At 54.4% G+C, this 14,539-nt stretch overlaps 2 protein-coding genes across 5 annotated transcripts in view; one reads left to right on the forward strand and one right to left on the reverse strand.

The window, feature by feature from the left end:
• Positions 1-3,807, forward strand: part of MIER1 (MIER1 transcriptional regulator) — a 36,172-nt gene extending 32,365 nt beyond the window's left edge. For 2 of the 4 annotated variants that reach the window (XM_067001953.1, XM_067001952.1), the window contains exon 13: positions 414-3,807. In XM_067001953.1, coding sequence (XP_066858054.1) covers positions 414-739 — 326 coding nt within the window. In that variant the 3' untranslated portion in view covers positions 740-3,807. The remainder of the gene's footprint in view (positions 1-413) is intronic. The other 2 variants (XR_010833424.1, XR_010833425.1) reach the window with 2 other exon arrangements.
• Positions 3,808-4,159: 352 nt separating this feature from the next.
• On the reverse strand, positions 4,160-13,829 carry SLC35D1 (solute carrier family 35 member D1). The gene is made up of 12 exons (XM_067001954.1): positions 13,597-13,829; positions 13,369-13,402; positions 12,601-12,687; positions 12,320-12,387; positions 12,073-12,144; positions 11,490-11,558; positions 10,883-10,985; positions 10,075-10,167; positions 8,231-8,298; positions 7,802-7,880; positions 6,734-6,816; positions 4,160-5,749 (listed from the first exon to the last, which is right to left on the reverse strand). The coding sequence occupies exons 1-12, from the start codon at positions 13,803-13,805 to the stop codon at positions 5,641-5,643; spliced, it is 1,074 nt and encodes a 357-aa protein (XP_066858055.1). The 5' UTR covers positions 13,806-13,829; the 3' UTR covers positions 4,160-5,640.
• Positions 13,830-14,539: the final 710 nt, after the last annotated feature.

The raw sequence follows: 14,539 nt of genomic DNA on the forward strand, positions 1-14,539 counted from the left end.
ATGGCATGCTCGCTCCTGAAAAGAAACCTCAAAAGCAAGGGACAGCCGTTCTGGTGGAGCTGAAGTAAAAGCTGAAGCAAGTGGAGGGAGGGGCTAGGGAGCTGTTTGAGATTGTGAAAAGAGGGGAAACTACAGAGAGTGCCCAGATGAGGGCAGTCCACCTGCAGCTTGCACTGTTGTGGGTTTCTGGGTCATTTTCTTGGCTGATAATGCTTCTGAGGGCTTCCATAAACTGTCATGATATATCTGTCATTTGTATGCAGATAAACCACTTGTTCATCGCACAGTGAGGACACGAAGACCAGTACTGGCTTTTTAGTTCAGTGGGAGTAGTTAGGCTTCTGTTTATTGACCTGTCACAATTTTTCCTGTTCTACTTACACTTCTACTCTCTTTATATGTCTCTAACGCAGGGGTGTCTGCTAACGGGCCAGGAGAGATCCCAAATAAAGATGAAGCAAAAATTGAAGGATTGCATGTAAATGGACCTACCAGTGGCAAGAAAACACCTCACACAGATCTGGATACAAATGGGTATGAAACTGAAAACCTTTCCATTGACCCAAAACTTGCTCATTCAACTTCAAGAAATGAAAACGATTTTGAAGAAAAAAGTGAAAGACCTCTAAAAAGAAGAAGAATTAACAGCAATGGAAAAGAGAGTCCTGGTTCATCGGAGTTCTTCCAAGAAGCAAACTCACACGGGAAGCTTGAAGAACTAGAATCTTTGGATGACTGAATATTAAGAGCTGATTTTATTCCTTGGAGTAAATTTTGGGTGTCTAAAATTTTCAGGGTTGATGGGTTACCTTACAAAATCCAGTTCTGTAAAACAATCTGCTGAGATTTTCTTTATACCTTCTAGTTGGCTCTAAAGATCTGATTATTTGTTTCTGTCAGTGCTGAAAAGCAGTAGGAGAATATTCTGTTTCTCAGAGCTGTCAGCTGTAGTTCTGGGAACACTAAGGCGCTTAAAAATATTTGAGAGACAAATCGGTGATTTTCTGAAAAAATGCTTCCAGCCTAATAAGTTAAAGAAAATTAATTCTGTGTATATACACTATTAAGCATTGTACAAGTGAACAAAGCGTCCTATTTTAAGCAGGGGGCTGGTTTAAATTTCTGATTGTTGTGGGGAGTTACAATGAAATAGAGAATTCCAAGACACGCATCAGAGTAGGCACAGAGACTCATTCGAGAGAGAAAAACGTGTCACCCCATTGCTAAGGAACCCTTATGAATCCTGAAAGTTATGAGCACAACTATTTTTATATATAGAAGTTTTAAAAGGTAATAACTAAACCAGGTCAGGTTTGTATATGTAAAATTGTTGACATCAATGATGTCTTTCCATATTCTTATCTGGGCTAAAGAAATACATTCTGTATTTTTCCAGATTTCTTTGTAGCCTTTGAAAGATTTTTACAGTACTTATGTCTTGATTGAACTGTCCTTTCTTAAAACAAAAGCTTGTATAATTTTCTTAACTTGTACAGTTGGTAAACTTTTATGAGAGAATTGATATCCTGAGTCTAATGTCAGCTTCATTTTATTTTGCTGAACTCTTTTCTTAAAAAAAAAAAAAAAAAGACACAAAAAAAGACAAACCAAACCAATTGACCTAGAAAAAAAAAGAATGCTTATCAGTCACCAACATGTTATTTTCTTCTCAAAAAAAACAGGAAATCATTAACATCAAGAATGGTTAGAAGTCATTTGATTTTGAAAAGATTATTTTTCTTGTTTTATGACAAATAGTGATGCTAAGAATTTGTTAAGCATGATGCTTGCATTGCACAAATTTTCTTGCTTTCATTTACATTTTCTCATTTTATTTTGAGCTCAGATAAATTTCATGTCAGCCAAATGCTTAAGTTTACTAAACCTTGTCCACCAGGGTCAGGTTTTAGATTATTCATTGATCTATTTTCAGTATATCTCTCATCATCTACATTTCACCGAGCACAGGAAGGACAGGAAATGGGTCAAGTGATTCTGGCTGTACCGGTTAGAAATGGACGTGCAGCTGGTAACCTGGTGCCTGAGCTTGAATTTCTGAATACTTACGGACCTTACGTCGATGGATATTTCAGTGGGAGCAGAAACATCACCCAGAAGTACTTGGTACAGTATATACACATAAATACGTTTGCTATATAGAGATTCACATGTGTAAGAAGTGAGAGTAGGTATGGGTAACTCTTTTAAGATTAATGTGCTAGAAACTAAAATTCTTTGTAAATGTGTGTGGAGCAGGGCGATGCTCACCTTCCCACTAGCACAGTTTGAAAGGTGTTGAAGTAGGGCTTACATCCATGAAATAGAAAGATTCTTAAGTGTTTTTTTTAAAAACCATTTTTTTAAGCCACAGCTACAGTCTACTGAAATAAAAATAGGAAAAATTGTTCATTTGTATAATTAATAATCTTGTCTCCTCCTCCTGTGGCTTACAAGTGTGCTGTTAATTTTTAATTGGTTTTTACCTAAATGATCTTAAAATGTATGTCTTCACGATTCCAGTTTTAAATGTAGGGTCCCATGGCTTGAAACTGACGTATCAACCTAAAAAAAAAAAATCTGCTAAGGGTTTCGTTTCGTTTTGTTCTTCAACTACATGTACTTGGACTTCATGGTCATTAACGAGCCAAATTCCCTGGATCCAGATTAGCTTCATCAACGTGGTTAGTTCCTGGACTGCATTTACCTGCTGTTCCCAGAACCGTTTGGACTGATGTTTTAACTGGTTCAGCTGATGTGTGAAGTTGACATCTACCTACCTTCAGACAGTAATTGATGTTGAGAGGCACATGGGTAAGGATTGGTAATGCATGGCCTGCGTTAATCACTTGATTAAGCAAGCAGTTGCGTTAGGAAGAGGTTGCTGTTGATTTGCAATCCGTTTAATTAACGGAGCCCTGAAGTATCACAGTTATCTCAAAGGTGTGGGCTTGAGACGGTTTCAGACTGGAGGGCAGTGCAGCGCTTCTGAGAGTTGTTGCAGCTAGAGTCCTTTTTTCAATTGTATTGTTATGCATTTCTGTTTGCAAGTTGGTTTGCAAGTTGGAGATACTTCCAAAAATTTATAGGAAAGTTTATAAGTCAATTGTCTCAGGCTTGTGTGTGAAATACAGCACTGTGTATATTTTCAGGAACGTTGCTTTGTTGTTTTTTTTTTTTAATCTTACCTTTTTCTGGTGATACATAGAAGAGACCTGACATTCCGTAATCAACACCTATGTAATGCTCAGTTAGACTTTAAGAATATTTAATTATAATTTACAGTTTGTTCATGCTGGTGTTTTATACAATACTTTGTTCATGTTCTTCAAAATGCAGCCACTATAACTTGATAAGTCATTGCACTACTAAAGCTATTTAAAAAATCTAGAACTTTAGTAACTTTGATTTTGTTTAAAAAGCATTCAGTGCACTTTGGAGCCCAGAAATGGTTGAACTTGTTTCCAGCCAGCACTGGCAAGGTTGGAGCTTGCAGTAACACAGGGGTATGTTTTTCAAGCACTACCACGATGTCTTCAGCTGGATGGGGAGTCTGGCTTTCACAGAGTGCTTTGTGACTGCAGCCTGAACTGAAAGCTCCAGTTCAACTGAGTAAATCTTTGTTGGGCTTTCCAAAGGCTATTTAAAGTGATGTTAAGACCAACAACCACAGACACACAGAATTTACAAGTTAGTTTTTATACAGTTTGTCACACATAGTAATTTTGCACTGTTAGTAACTCCCTTGTCTTATCCCTGTTCCCTGTCTGCAATTCTGAAAAAGCTTATTAAACTATTTTTTTAAACACACTGTCTGCATACAAGATTCCTGAGTGGTTTGATCAGAACGGGGCGGAGTGGTTCTGCTTCTGGGCGCCTCACAGACCCGTGCGTGCTGTAGGAGCGTGCCAGTAACTGGCTACATCAGCACAACTTGCAGAAACCCATCCTTGTAGGCAAAAACGTCATCCTGTGACTCCCACACGTGCCCTGGGCCCCTTCCCTCCGATGAATTTCACTTCGGGGCCACAGCCTGCCGTTGGGTGTTGCTCTGTGCAGCCCCGGGCACCAACCTGATTCGGCTCCAGCCTCCCCTGCTTGCCACTGGAGGGAGCGAGCGGCCGGCCCGCGCAGCCACATTTAATCACAGACAAGGACGAGGTAGGAGGAAGGTCGTTGGTTTATTGGAAGCCGGTACAAAAATACGTAGGCACATAAAATCCTTTTTTCGCTATCATTACTGACTTACATATAAAGCCTGCCATACATTCAAATAAAAAGGTCACCCTTTTAATCACTAAAATGGTGAATTTTGTAAATAGATTCTGTATAGAAAACAATTTAGTAGATTAATAGCATAGAAAATACTGTTGTAGGAACTCTTTGCTTTCCCAGTGTATACAATACCATCCAGACCCAGCACTGAAGTGTGCACATTTACAAACAAAATAAGCTTTAAAAATATTTTAACCCTTTGGACAATAAATCTAACCAGTAGATTCAAAATTAAACCAAGAAATGCTCTCAACAGAATCAACAGCCTGACTGCAAATGCCTCAGCAGAGCAAAGTTATAAGTGAACTTGGGGGAAAAAAAAAAATAAAATAAAATCAAGACTTACGAGAGTGTGCTCAAGGAAGTGCCACGAGTACCTGCACTGCCCTACGCCCCTGCCGGCCCACCGAAACAGCAGCTCAGCGGCAGGCTGCAAAGCCAAGGGTTTAACAAAACCCAGGAAGCTATAAAAAAGGATCGGGGAGCATCTGGCCCGCTGCTTGCTGCCGGACCAAGCCGGGGCAGGGGGGCACAGGCCCCGGCCCGCAGCCCCCAGCGCAAGGAGGGGGGCACAGGGCAGCAGCCCCCCCCCGCCTCTGCCAGTCTCACTCACGTGGACGAGCCCCGGTGGTCAGGACGCCACTCCAGGCAGCTTTGCTGAGCACCAGTGACATTTTTAGCAGTTACCTTCCAGAAACAAAAATGTATTGCCTACGGAGCTTGGTCTCCTAGTTACCAAAGGAAAGCGTACAAAAAACTCACTAATACAAGGTTTTACTAAAGTTTTTTTTTTTTTCCAAAATTAAAAAGAATTGTTTTTAAAACCAAAAGACAATCTGAGGACAGGCCTAGAAAGAGGTGCTGTATAAGACAACCTTTAAAAACCCGTCAACGCTGCTGGATGTATTAAAAACCCGGTCCTGTCACCACGCCACGGCTGGTGCCAGACAAGGCCCAGGCGCTGCAGGTGACGGCCCGGCCTGGCCCAGCCCAGCTCGGCACGGAGCCGAGGGCCACCAGCCCTTGCCAAGGCCGGCCGACCCCCCGTTTCCAGCTCGTGTACCTTTCCCAGGTGCTGATGAGTCCTCCGCAGTCCAAACCCTTGCACCGCTTGCGCGAGCCTCTCCTGCCAAGTCTCAGCATGATTAAAACCCCAGGATTTCCTCACAATCAATCAGCCTTAATCAGACGAATTCTTACACGTGCAGTCATTTATCTTCCCCATGATTTTTGAAGGCAGCAATCTGGATTGTGCAAATTAAAGAGCATCAACGTTCCTCTGCAGCGGACACCCCTAATTCCTTACTGTACTCTGCCAGTGATCAGCTCAACAGAAACATTCTGCTTTCAGAAAAAGCATCCCCCTGGTCACACAGAGCTTTTTCCTTTAATATCCATCTTGATGCCAGCTTCAGACTGCTTGCTCAGTTGCTCCTCTGTGAAGGTGATGTAGGAATACACCAGGCTTCCAGCAATACTGCAAAAAAAAGAGATAAAGGCGTGAAGCAAGGCACCACATCGCCGAGGTCTGCCAGACCCTGGGCAGCCACGAACGCTGGTGCCTGAGGAATGGTCCAGCCGTGGTTCTGACCATTAAGGAGCCAAAGCAAGCATCAACTTGCAAGAAAAAAAATCTGTTTTCCTCCAAAGCCCACGTGTTTTGCTTAACTCATACCCAAACGCCTGCTATTCTGAGCGCCTGCTCTACTCCTGGGCTTGCTCCATCACGGGGGTAACCCCGCCGCAGAACGGGAGCCACAGGGAGACGTTTTGCAGCAGCCAAATACGTTCCAGCGCACAAAAGACTTTTCCAAAAGCTGCACTAAAATAGCAGGCGAAATAAAGCAAATATTTCTTCTGCTACCTTAATTACACGCGCCGGCTGCTCTGCGCCATGCCACGAATGGAAACGAGCTCCTGTGTTGCCAGGCAGTGAGAGGCAGGGGAAAAGCCCCACCAGCGCGCTCTGCCAGCGCGTTACGTCCGAAAGCAAAGCACGACCCGTCCGGGTCAACAGCGCTGTTTCACCAGACAAAAAGGAGCCTTTCCACTCCCTGTAAGCTCCAAGCAGGAAGCTATTTTCCTCCACAGGGTTTCAGCGTAAGCGTACCTAGTCTTCCTCTCTTTTTTTTTTTTATTATTATTTTTTCCACTTTCCTAAAAAAGCAGCAGCTAAACCCACGTCAAACACGTCAAAGCTGCGCGGACGTGCCCCGGTGAACGCGTCCCCCCGGCGGTGCCATTCCCAGCCCGGCTCACCGCGGGGCCGGGACTCGCTCCGTCCCAGCTCACGGACAAACGTGGCTGTTCTTCCTGCCTGGATCAGCTGAAAACCACAGCTATGCAAAAAGTCAAAATCCCACAGTTTTGTGAGGGAAGCGTCTCACTGGTCAAACCGTCTCAGCTTCACGGCAGCTTTCACTTGCAAAACGTGAACATTTGCAACCCCTACCGCTCTTACCTGATATTTAGACCAATGAAGTTTGTCCATGTAAAAATATAGTCTCCTCCAAAAAACATCCCAATATAGGTTATTAAAATATTCTGCAAAGGAAAAAGATTGCAAGAACAAGAGTGAGTGTCTGCACAACCCGAGCCAAGCGTACGCTCTGGTTTTTAAAGCAACGTGGAAACAGGAAAGCCTGGACGCGGACAGTGTGAAATATGCGAGCGCTGGTAATCCGGGATTAAAAGGGGTCGCGTTTAGTGCTGCTGGATGAATGGAGGCTTTGAGTCCTCGGGCAGCGGTGCAGAGCAACGTGGCACAGCGCACAGGGGGGCAGAGCAATGCCATTCCCGGCCCCTGGTGCCCGCGGCAGCCGCAGGGCTGCAGATCCCCCCCCCTGCTCCGACACCAGCCCTGCCGGACGGGCAGCTGATACGTGGCAGAAAAACCAGGAAAACCCCCCAGGAGCACCCATTGATTTTTACAGCCAGCTTGTTCCGCCCTGGGACGAGGTGACCCAGAAGATTTGGCTCCTTCTGGGCGTTTTGCACTTCATTAGCCCAGGACAAGCTACACCAGAGCTGTCCGTGCGCAGCTGCTGGCAGCAACCGCTGTGCAAACACGCCCGGATCTCCTGCTGCGCACAGCGACGGCCTCGAGGCACGACCCCAGCACGTCCCCCTGCTGCTCCCAGAGGTGCTATCCCACCTCTGCCAGTCCCGTGGCACCAGTCCCGCACCTCCGTGTGCCCGAGCGGCCAGCGCAGCAGCCGGGAAGGCTGGGTGCTGAGCACCGCGCTGACGCCTCAGCCCCGCTTCCTCCCCAGCGCCCCTCTCCCAGGCTTCTGGGAAGCACCAGCGTCCCGAAACGGGATGCAGGGAGGCTGCTCGTTACCGGAATAAGCTCGCCCCTGCTCCAGGAACAGCCGCGAGCTCCCAGGGCAGGCAGCCCGGGCACGCGGCCACGCAGCATGGGAAGAGCAGCGCCGCCGGGCACGTCACCGCGCGCAGCCAGCCCACACGCCGGCAGCGCGGCGCGAGCGGGAACCACTGCAGCGCTCGCCCGGCACGGAAAGCTGCTTACCTTAATGCAGCCAACTATTGTAGTTGTAAGAGCAGAATTGTACTGAGTGCAAAGAACCGTGGAGTACATCAAAATAAACCTGCGGGAGGAACAGACCGCGGGTCAGGCTCCGGGACACGCTCAGAGCACGGCAATTCAGCTTCTCGGCCCGCGCCCCCTGCTCTAGAACGGCGTTTTCCTGGTGAAACCTGCACTGAGTCATTTCCGTCCACCGTAGCTTTCAACAGCATCGTGTCTATCAGGACTAAAGTTATTTTTTAACCCAGAATTACTCAGGCGACCAAAATTCGCCACTGCTGTGCCTCCCAGGCCGGGAGCCCCGGTGCTGGCAGCCCCCGCCACGCGACCAGGACGGACCCCGGTGCGGTCACGGTGCCCCCCTCCAGCCCCACACACACACCTCGGGAGCACCACCGGACGCAGCCTTACCCCATCACACACGACAGCGTGAACTGCACGACGAAGAACACATCTGCCCAGCCCTTGTACTCCATTGCCTGCGAAGAAACGGAGGAGGAGGAGGCACGGTAATTCACAGCAAGACAAGCCCCAGCCCCCAGCTTTCACCTCTCAGCAGCAAAGAGCCGCCCCCGGATGAATATCCTGCCACCAGCATCCCCCCCAGTCCAGGGGGGTCAACGCACAACCTGGCCCAGCACCCACCGCAGCCCTCCTGGAAAAAGGGGTCCATGGTGTCACGGGAGCTCAGAGGAGCAGGAGGCACCTCCCTCCCCAGCAGGTGCTGCCCCAAACCCCCCCAGCCCCGGGCAGCAGCTTCCCAGGAGGCTGGGATCACTTTGCCACGAGAGCAGCGTGGGGCACCCCAGCCCTTGCCCCAGAGATCCCGACCGAGCTGCGCCGCCGCCGTTTACAGCTGCGCTCCCGGACCTTTGGCCACGAGCTCACGCGGAGATCTCATGTAGGTGCTGGGAGAGGTGGCAGCTCAGGGGGGCTGGCTGGGAAACCTCTCGCTCCTTGCCCGAGCGGGAGCTGGGGAACACGAAGCTGAGCGCCACGAAGCTGAGCACGACCCAGAAACACATCCCCGGGGGGCAGAGGAGGCCGACGGCAGCCCTGGCTGCCTCGGGCAGAGCACTGCCAGCGGGGCAAGGGGCTCTGCCCCGCCTGCAGCCCTGCACGGCCTCGGTTTTGATCTCCTCGTCTGCTGACGGATTTCTTAATTACCCCCGGTGCCCTGCCAGGCCCGGCGGGGCGAGACGCTGCTGGTGCCGGCCAGGTCCCGCGGCTCTGCCACGCGCGGCGGCCGTGCAGGAGGCAGGGGAGCAGCTCCTGCGCCCACCCCGGGCAGCTGCCGGCGCTCACAGCAGCGCCGTTCATAGCGGGAGCCCCGACAGAGCACGGCTTTGTCCGCCCCGACCGCCAGGAGCTCGGCCAGTTTATTCAGGGGGAAGGGAAAATAAAAAAAAAAACACAGCGAGAGGAGATTTCTGCTGAGGCTGAACAGAGGCTGCTCAGTGCAGCACACAGCAACGTTTTCTCCTCGGCTGCCAGCTCCAGGTTATCAGGGAGCACTCTATCCCCAAAGGCTCCCCAGCTCAGCCGGCCCGCACGAAGCCCCTCGCTCATCGCTGCTCCTGGTCTCAGCAGCTCTCGCCGGGTTCATCACCACGGCACCGGGCTCCCAGCAGGAGAAAAAAGCCACCGGCCCTCCCCAAGGGTAACCGGCTGTGAACTGGCGTGACAATAACGCAGTGCGCAGTTCGGGTACACAGAAGCACAGGAAAAAACAAAACCCCCAGGGATGAGACGGCAAAGGAGGCAGGAGTGCCTCGGAGCGGTTCAACAGAGCTGCTACAGGAAGGGGGAAGGACAACGGAGTTTGAGGAAACCCATTTACACTAAAAATACTCCTTTATTTTAGATAATATTTGGTTTCACTTATTGCCCCTGTACTTCCCCATTCCTGCAACTTGACAAAAACGCTCAGATGAGGCAACTCTGTGGATTTTAAGCCAAACGTAAGACTTGCAGTTTCTTTCTACTTAGCCAGTTCCCCCTCTCTACCCCAAAAGCTGGCCTCAAACCGCTCTCTGCCCTAAACTCACCCACCAGACGCCACGTGGCATCTACCTACAAGCCAGGGTAACGAGCTACTTCGCAGCTCCACGTTTGGAGCACTTGCCACCGTACGCACAGAGGCCAAGCTGCAGAAAAGGGCCTTACAACCAACGCTGAGATGTTCTTCCCAGCAAGTTTTTGCCCGCAAGGTATCGTGCCGCCACAGGTTTTGCTTTCGGGGGCAAGAATCCTACCTTCTGCGCGTCTCCGGTGAAGTAGGCAATGGTCAGGGTGGGAAGGATCATGAACAGTGCGTTGTAGTAGAGCAGACCGTATTTTCCCAGCTCCTAGAAATTGGAAAAGTCTGAGTCCTTAAGCTGGCTCCGCACAGGACCACAAATCCTTATCCATATTGCTGCTGACGAGCTAAGTGCACGTGGGATTCCTGGAGGCACGAGGGCTGTACGCCAGCGAGACACCAGCCCTACGGTGCTTTAGGACAGGAGCTCAAGCTCTGTAGGACAGGAGCTCAAGCTCTGCCTGTGGGGCTCTCCAGCAGCCAGCGTGCTGCTGACAAGCCCCTGGGTCTCTCTCCCAACAGAGGAGCAGCACAGGAAGGTTTCGCAGGGCTGACAAGACGGCTTGGGACCAGGAGAGCCAACAGCATCACACAGCCTGATGCCTCCCGCATGCCGGCTGCGCCTCCAGCCACCAGCGCGAACCAGGCCAAATAATCTGGGTGCAAAAATGTCAACCAAGCCCCCAGCGGGGCTTCGCTGCCTGCAGGGGACGATGCTGGACCTTCTCAAGGTCTCTGGAGCATCAAGGCACAGAAACAGAACCCACACCCCCAGCAAAGCATGGGATTTCCCCCCAAAGCTTGCTCCTTAGGCAAGGTGTGAGCCAGAGGGAGGAGATTTGGGGAGAAGGACGTGGTGGCACCAGCTGGAGACCCCAGACATGGCAGAGGTGTCCCCCAGGGGTGACACATGCCCCGTGTCAGCCTCCCTGGTGCCACCCCCACAGGCCGGCCCCAGGCAGCAGGGACAGAGGTCAGCCTACCTTGGAATCCAGCTTCTGTTTGACGTAGGCACCGTTTGCAGCTGTTAAGGCATCGTTAACGAGGATAAAAATATACCCTTCCAGATCAAACGCCAGGTCAGCACTGCGAAAGGCGAAAACAAAAGTTACGGGGTTGAAGTTTCACGGAGCGTGCCGCCTGTGGGATTTCTTCCACCTTCCGTTTTGCCGGCAGCTGCCAGAAAGAGTTAATCGTGCGGGGAAGGAGCGGGATCTGAGGCTGGAGAACATTCCTTCCTACCGTACAGCACGTCTGCCTGAAGGGGAAGAGGAAAGGTCGCCGCGTACTCCCCGTGCCAGGCCGTAACGGGACGGTCAGACACTGCCCTCACCTCATCCCCGCGCAGGGGCTCGAGCTGCGCTCTCGCAGCTTCCACGAGAGGAAGCAGGCGCCTTTGTGGGGCGCCTCGGCTGTTTTCTGAGCAGTACACGTAGCTCAGAACACGCTGCCAAGATTTCACCGGGGAAAGGCCTCCACGCGTGCCGTCCCGCTGAGCGCCGCTGGCTGGACAGCGCTGCGCCGGGGCTGTCAGACACCAAGCAGAGCCACAGGCAGGCCAGGTGCGAGAGCAGCGGACGAGGGGCTCACCTCGCAGCCACAAACGCGCCGATGATCATGGCGAACACCGTCATCTGGACGCCCCACGAGAACTTCTTCCTGGAAGGAGAGGGACGGGGACACCCTGGTCAGCCGCGGGCAGGGAAAATCCTCGTGAAAGCAGCCCAGAGAGAGGCAGCACCGGGCGGGGGAACCAAACCCACAAAACTCCACGCTAACAAGGAGGTGCGCAAGCAGCAAGCGAGACCAAAAAGTGTGCAGTTTGGCAGGGTTTTATTATTACTGTCTGAAAAAAGCTGGGCAAGGTGCGCGCACCCGGGGGGCGCTGCAGCCCTGCCCACGGCAGCCGAGGGCACGGTGCGGGACGAGGGGCCAGCCCTGCACCGCCCTGGGGTCCCCCACACCTCATCCCACCCCCGTGCCCCACAGGTTGGGGCTGGAGCCAGCAACGCGCCGCCGCTCCGTGCCCGTTTCCTCCTCCCACCCACGCTCCCGAAAGGCAGCCCGGGGCCAGGAGCCGTGGCCACGCAGCCCCGAAGCCGTGCTGACGCGGTGCGTGCGGCCTTGCGGCACCCTCCTGCCGCCCCGGAGGAGAGCAGCCGCCAAGACTCACTTGAGCAGGAACCCCTCGGCGAACATGGTGAACAGGATGGAGAACCGCCGCAGGACGGTGAACATCGGCAGGCTGCAGGGGGAAGGGTTGGCAGTGAGAGGGGCCCCGACGCTCCCCTGCTGCTCCCGCCCGCCGTGCCCACCCCCTGCGAAGCCCCCAGCCCCGGTGGGGGGGACACACGGCAGCTGCCCCCCAGCAGCCCCGTGCGAGCGAGGAGACGGCCTAGGAGGAGGCAAAGCAGCCCTACTTCAGCTTCTTGGTGCTGAACAGTCCCGTGATCTGGTTCCCGAAGTACAGGAGAGGTAGAGGAAATGTCTAAAAAATTAAAAATAGAAGGGGGGGGGGGGGTTAACGGTGCGAGTAAGGGGCTGGGGAGCTGCACCCGGGCACACAGCACACGGACAGACGTACCCGGGGAAGTTCCCCACGCACGGGCTCCCCCAAACCCGCTGGGGAAGGCGCATGGAGCAGGGGGTGAGGAGCCCCCAAAAAGGGGCTGGGGGGGAGCCGGGGGTGGCCGCAGCTTACCCGGCGGGGTATGTGCCTGTCCAGGTCGGGGAAGCTGAGCACCCGCAGCGCCTTGCCGGCCCACAGCACCGCCACCGTCGCCACCATCTGCGGGAGAGGGGACGGGTGGGCGCCGGGCCCCGGGTGGGGACTGGGGGGTTATGGGGGGGAGGGGGATTGGGGGGGCTAAGGAGGGATTGGGGGGGCTAAGGAGGGATTGGGGGGGGTGCTGGGGGGGTTAAAGGGGGCTAAGGAGGGATTGGGGGGGCTAAGGAGGGATTGGGGGGGTGCTGGGGGGGTTAAAGGGGGCTAAGGAGGGATTGGGGGGGCTAAGGAGGGGGGGTTAAGGAGAAATTAGGAGGGCTAGGGGGGTATTTTGGGGGTACGGGGGGGTTAAAGGGGGTTAAGGAGGGATTGGGGGGCTTATGGGGGGGTTAAAGAGAGATTGGGGGGCTATGGGGGATTAAGGAGGGATTGGGGAGGCTATGGGATTATTAGGGGGGTTAGGGGGATTGGGGGGGTCAAGGGGAAAATGGGGGGATTATGGGGGGTACTGAGGAGCTTAAAGGGGGTTAAGGAGGGATTGGGGGGGTTATGGGGGTACCGGCAGGGTTAAGGCGGATTGGGGGGGGTCAAGGGGGGATTGCGGGGAGATTGGGTGGGCTAAGGGGGACCAGGGGGGTTTAGGGGGGACCGGACGATTTAGGGGGGCTTAGGGGGGACCAGGGGGGGTTAAGGGGGGGCGTTACGGGGAGCATCGCGGGGATTACCGGGGGCGCCCCCACTCACCTGTCCCAGCCCCACGCACAGCGAGGACGGGAACCTGCGGGCAGAGAGCAGGCGTGGGCAGGGGGCCCCCCCCTCACCCCGCACCCCTGCCTCGGGGCCGGGGGGGGGCACAGGGCACGGGGAGACCCCCCCCCAGCACCGGGCTGCGGGAGGGGGGGGGGCACCGGGAGGGGAAGGAAACGGGGAGCGCGCGGAGCCCCGGGGAGGGGGGGGGGAGGGGAGCCGTACCCGTAGGCGGTGAGGACGCTCTTGTTGACGACGACGATGAGGAAGGAGCTGAGGCCGTAGAAGGCCGCCGCCAGCAGGCGGAGGCACAGCGAGAGCCCCGGCGCCGCCATGGCCCGGCCCCGCTCCGCATCGCCGCGCGCGGGGGCTCCCGCGGGGGCTCCCCCCTCGGCCCCGGCCGCCGGGCGGCTGCGCGCGGCCCGCCGCGACATGGCTGCGGGGGCGGGGCCTGGGCGGGGGGCGGGGCCTGGGGGGCGGGCGGGGCCTGGGGCGGGGGCGGGGCCTGGGGCGGGGGGCGGGGCCTGGGGCTGGGGGGGCGGGGCCTGGGGTGGGCGGGGCCTGGGGGTGGGCGGGGCGGGGCCTGGGGGTGGGCGGGGCCTGGGGGCGGGGGCGGGGCCTGGGGCGGGGGCGGGGCATGTGGGCGGGGCCTGGGGGTGGGCGGGGCTTGAGGGGGCGGGGCCGCAGGGAAAGGGCGGGAAAGGGGGTGCGAGGGGGAGCTGCGCGGGGACATTGCACGGGGACATTGCACGGGGACATCATTGCGCAGGGATGTTGCACGGGGACATCATTGCACGGGGACATGGCACGGGGACATCATTGCACGGGGACATTGCACGGAGGTCGTTGCACAGGGACGTTGCACGGGGATGTCACACTGTTGCACAGGGACATCGCACGGGGACATCATTGCACGGGGATGTTGCATGGGGATACGGCACGGAGACATCGCATGGGGACATCATTGCACGGGGACATCGCACGGGGACATCATTGCACGGGGACGTTGCACAGGGACACTGTGTGGGGACGTTGCATGGGGGTGTTTGTTGTGGTTTAACCCGGCCGGCAGCTAAACACCACACAGCCGTTCGCTCACCCTCCCCCCTCCCTCTCTGGGATGGGGGAGAGAAACGGGAAAGTGAAGCCGGTGAGTTGAGATAAAGAC

This window comes from Anser cygnoides, chromosome 8 (genome assembly GCF_040182565.1).
Source record: "Anser cygnoides isolate HZ-2024a breed goose chromosome 8, Taihu_goose_T2T_genome, whole genome shotgun sequence".
NCBI lineage: Eukaryota > Metazoa > Chordata > Aves > Anseriformes > Anatidae > Anser > Anser cygnoides.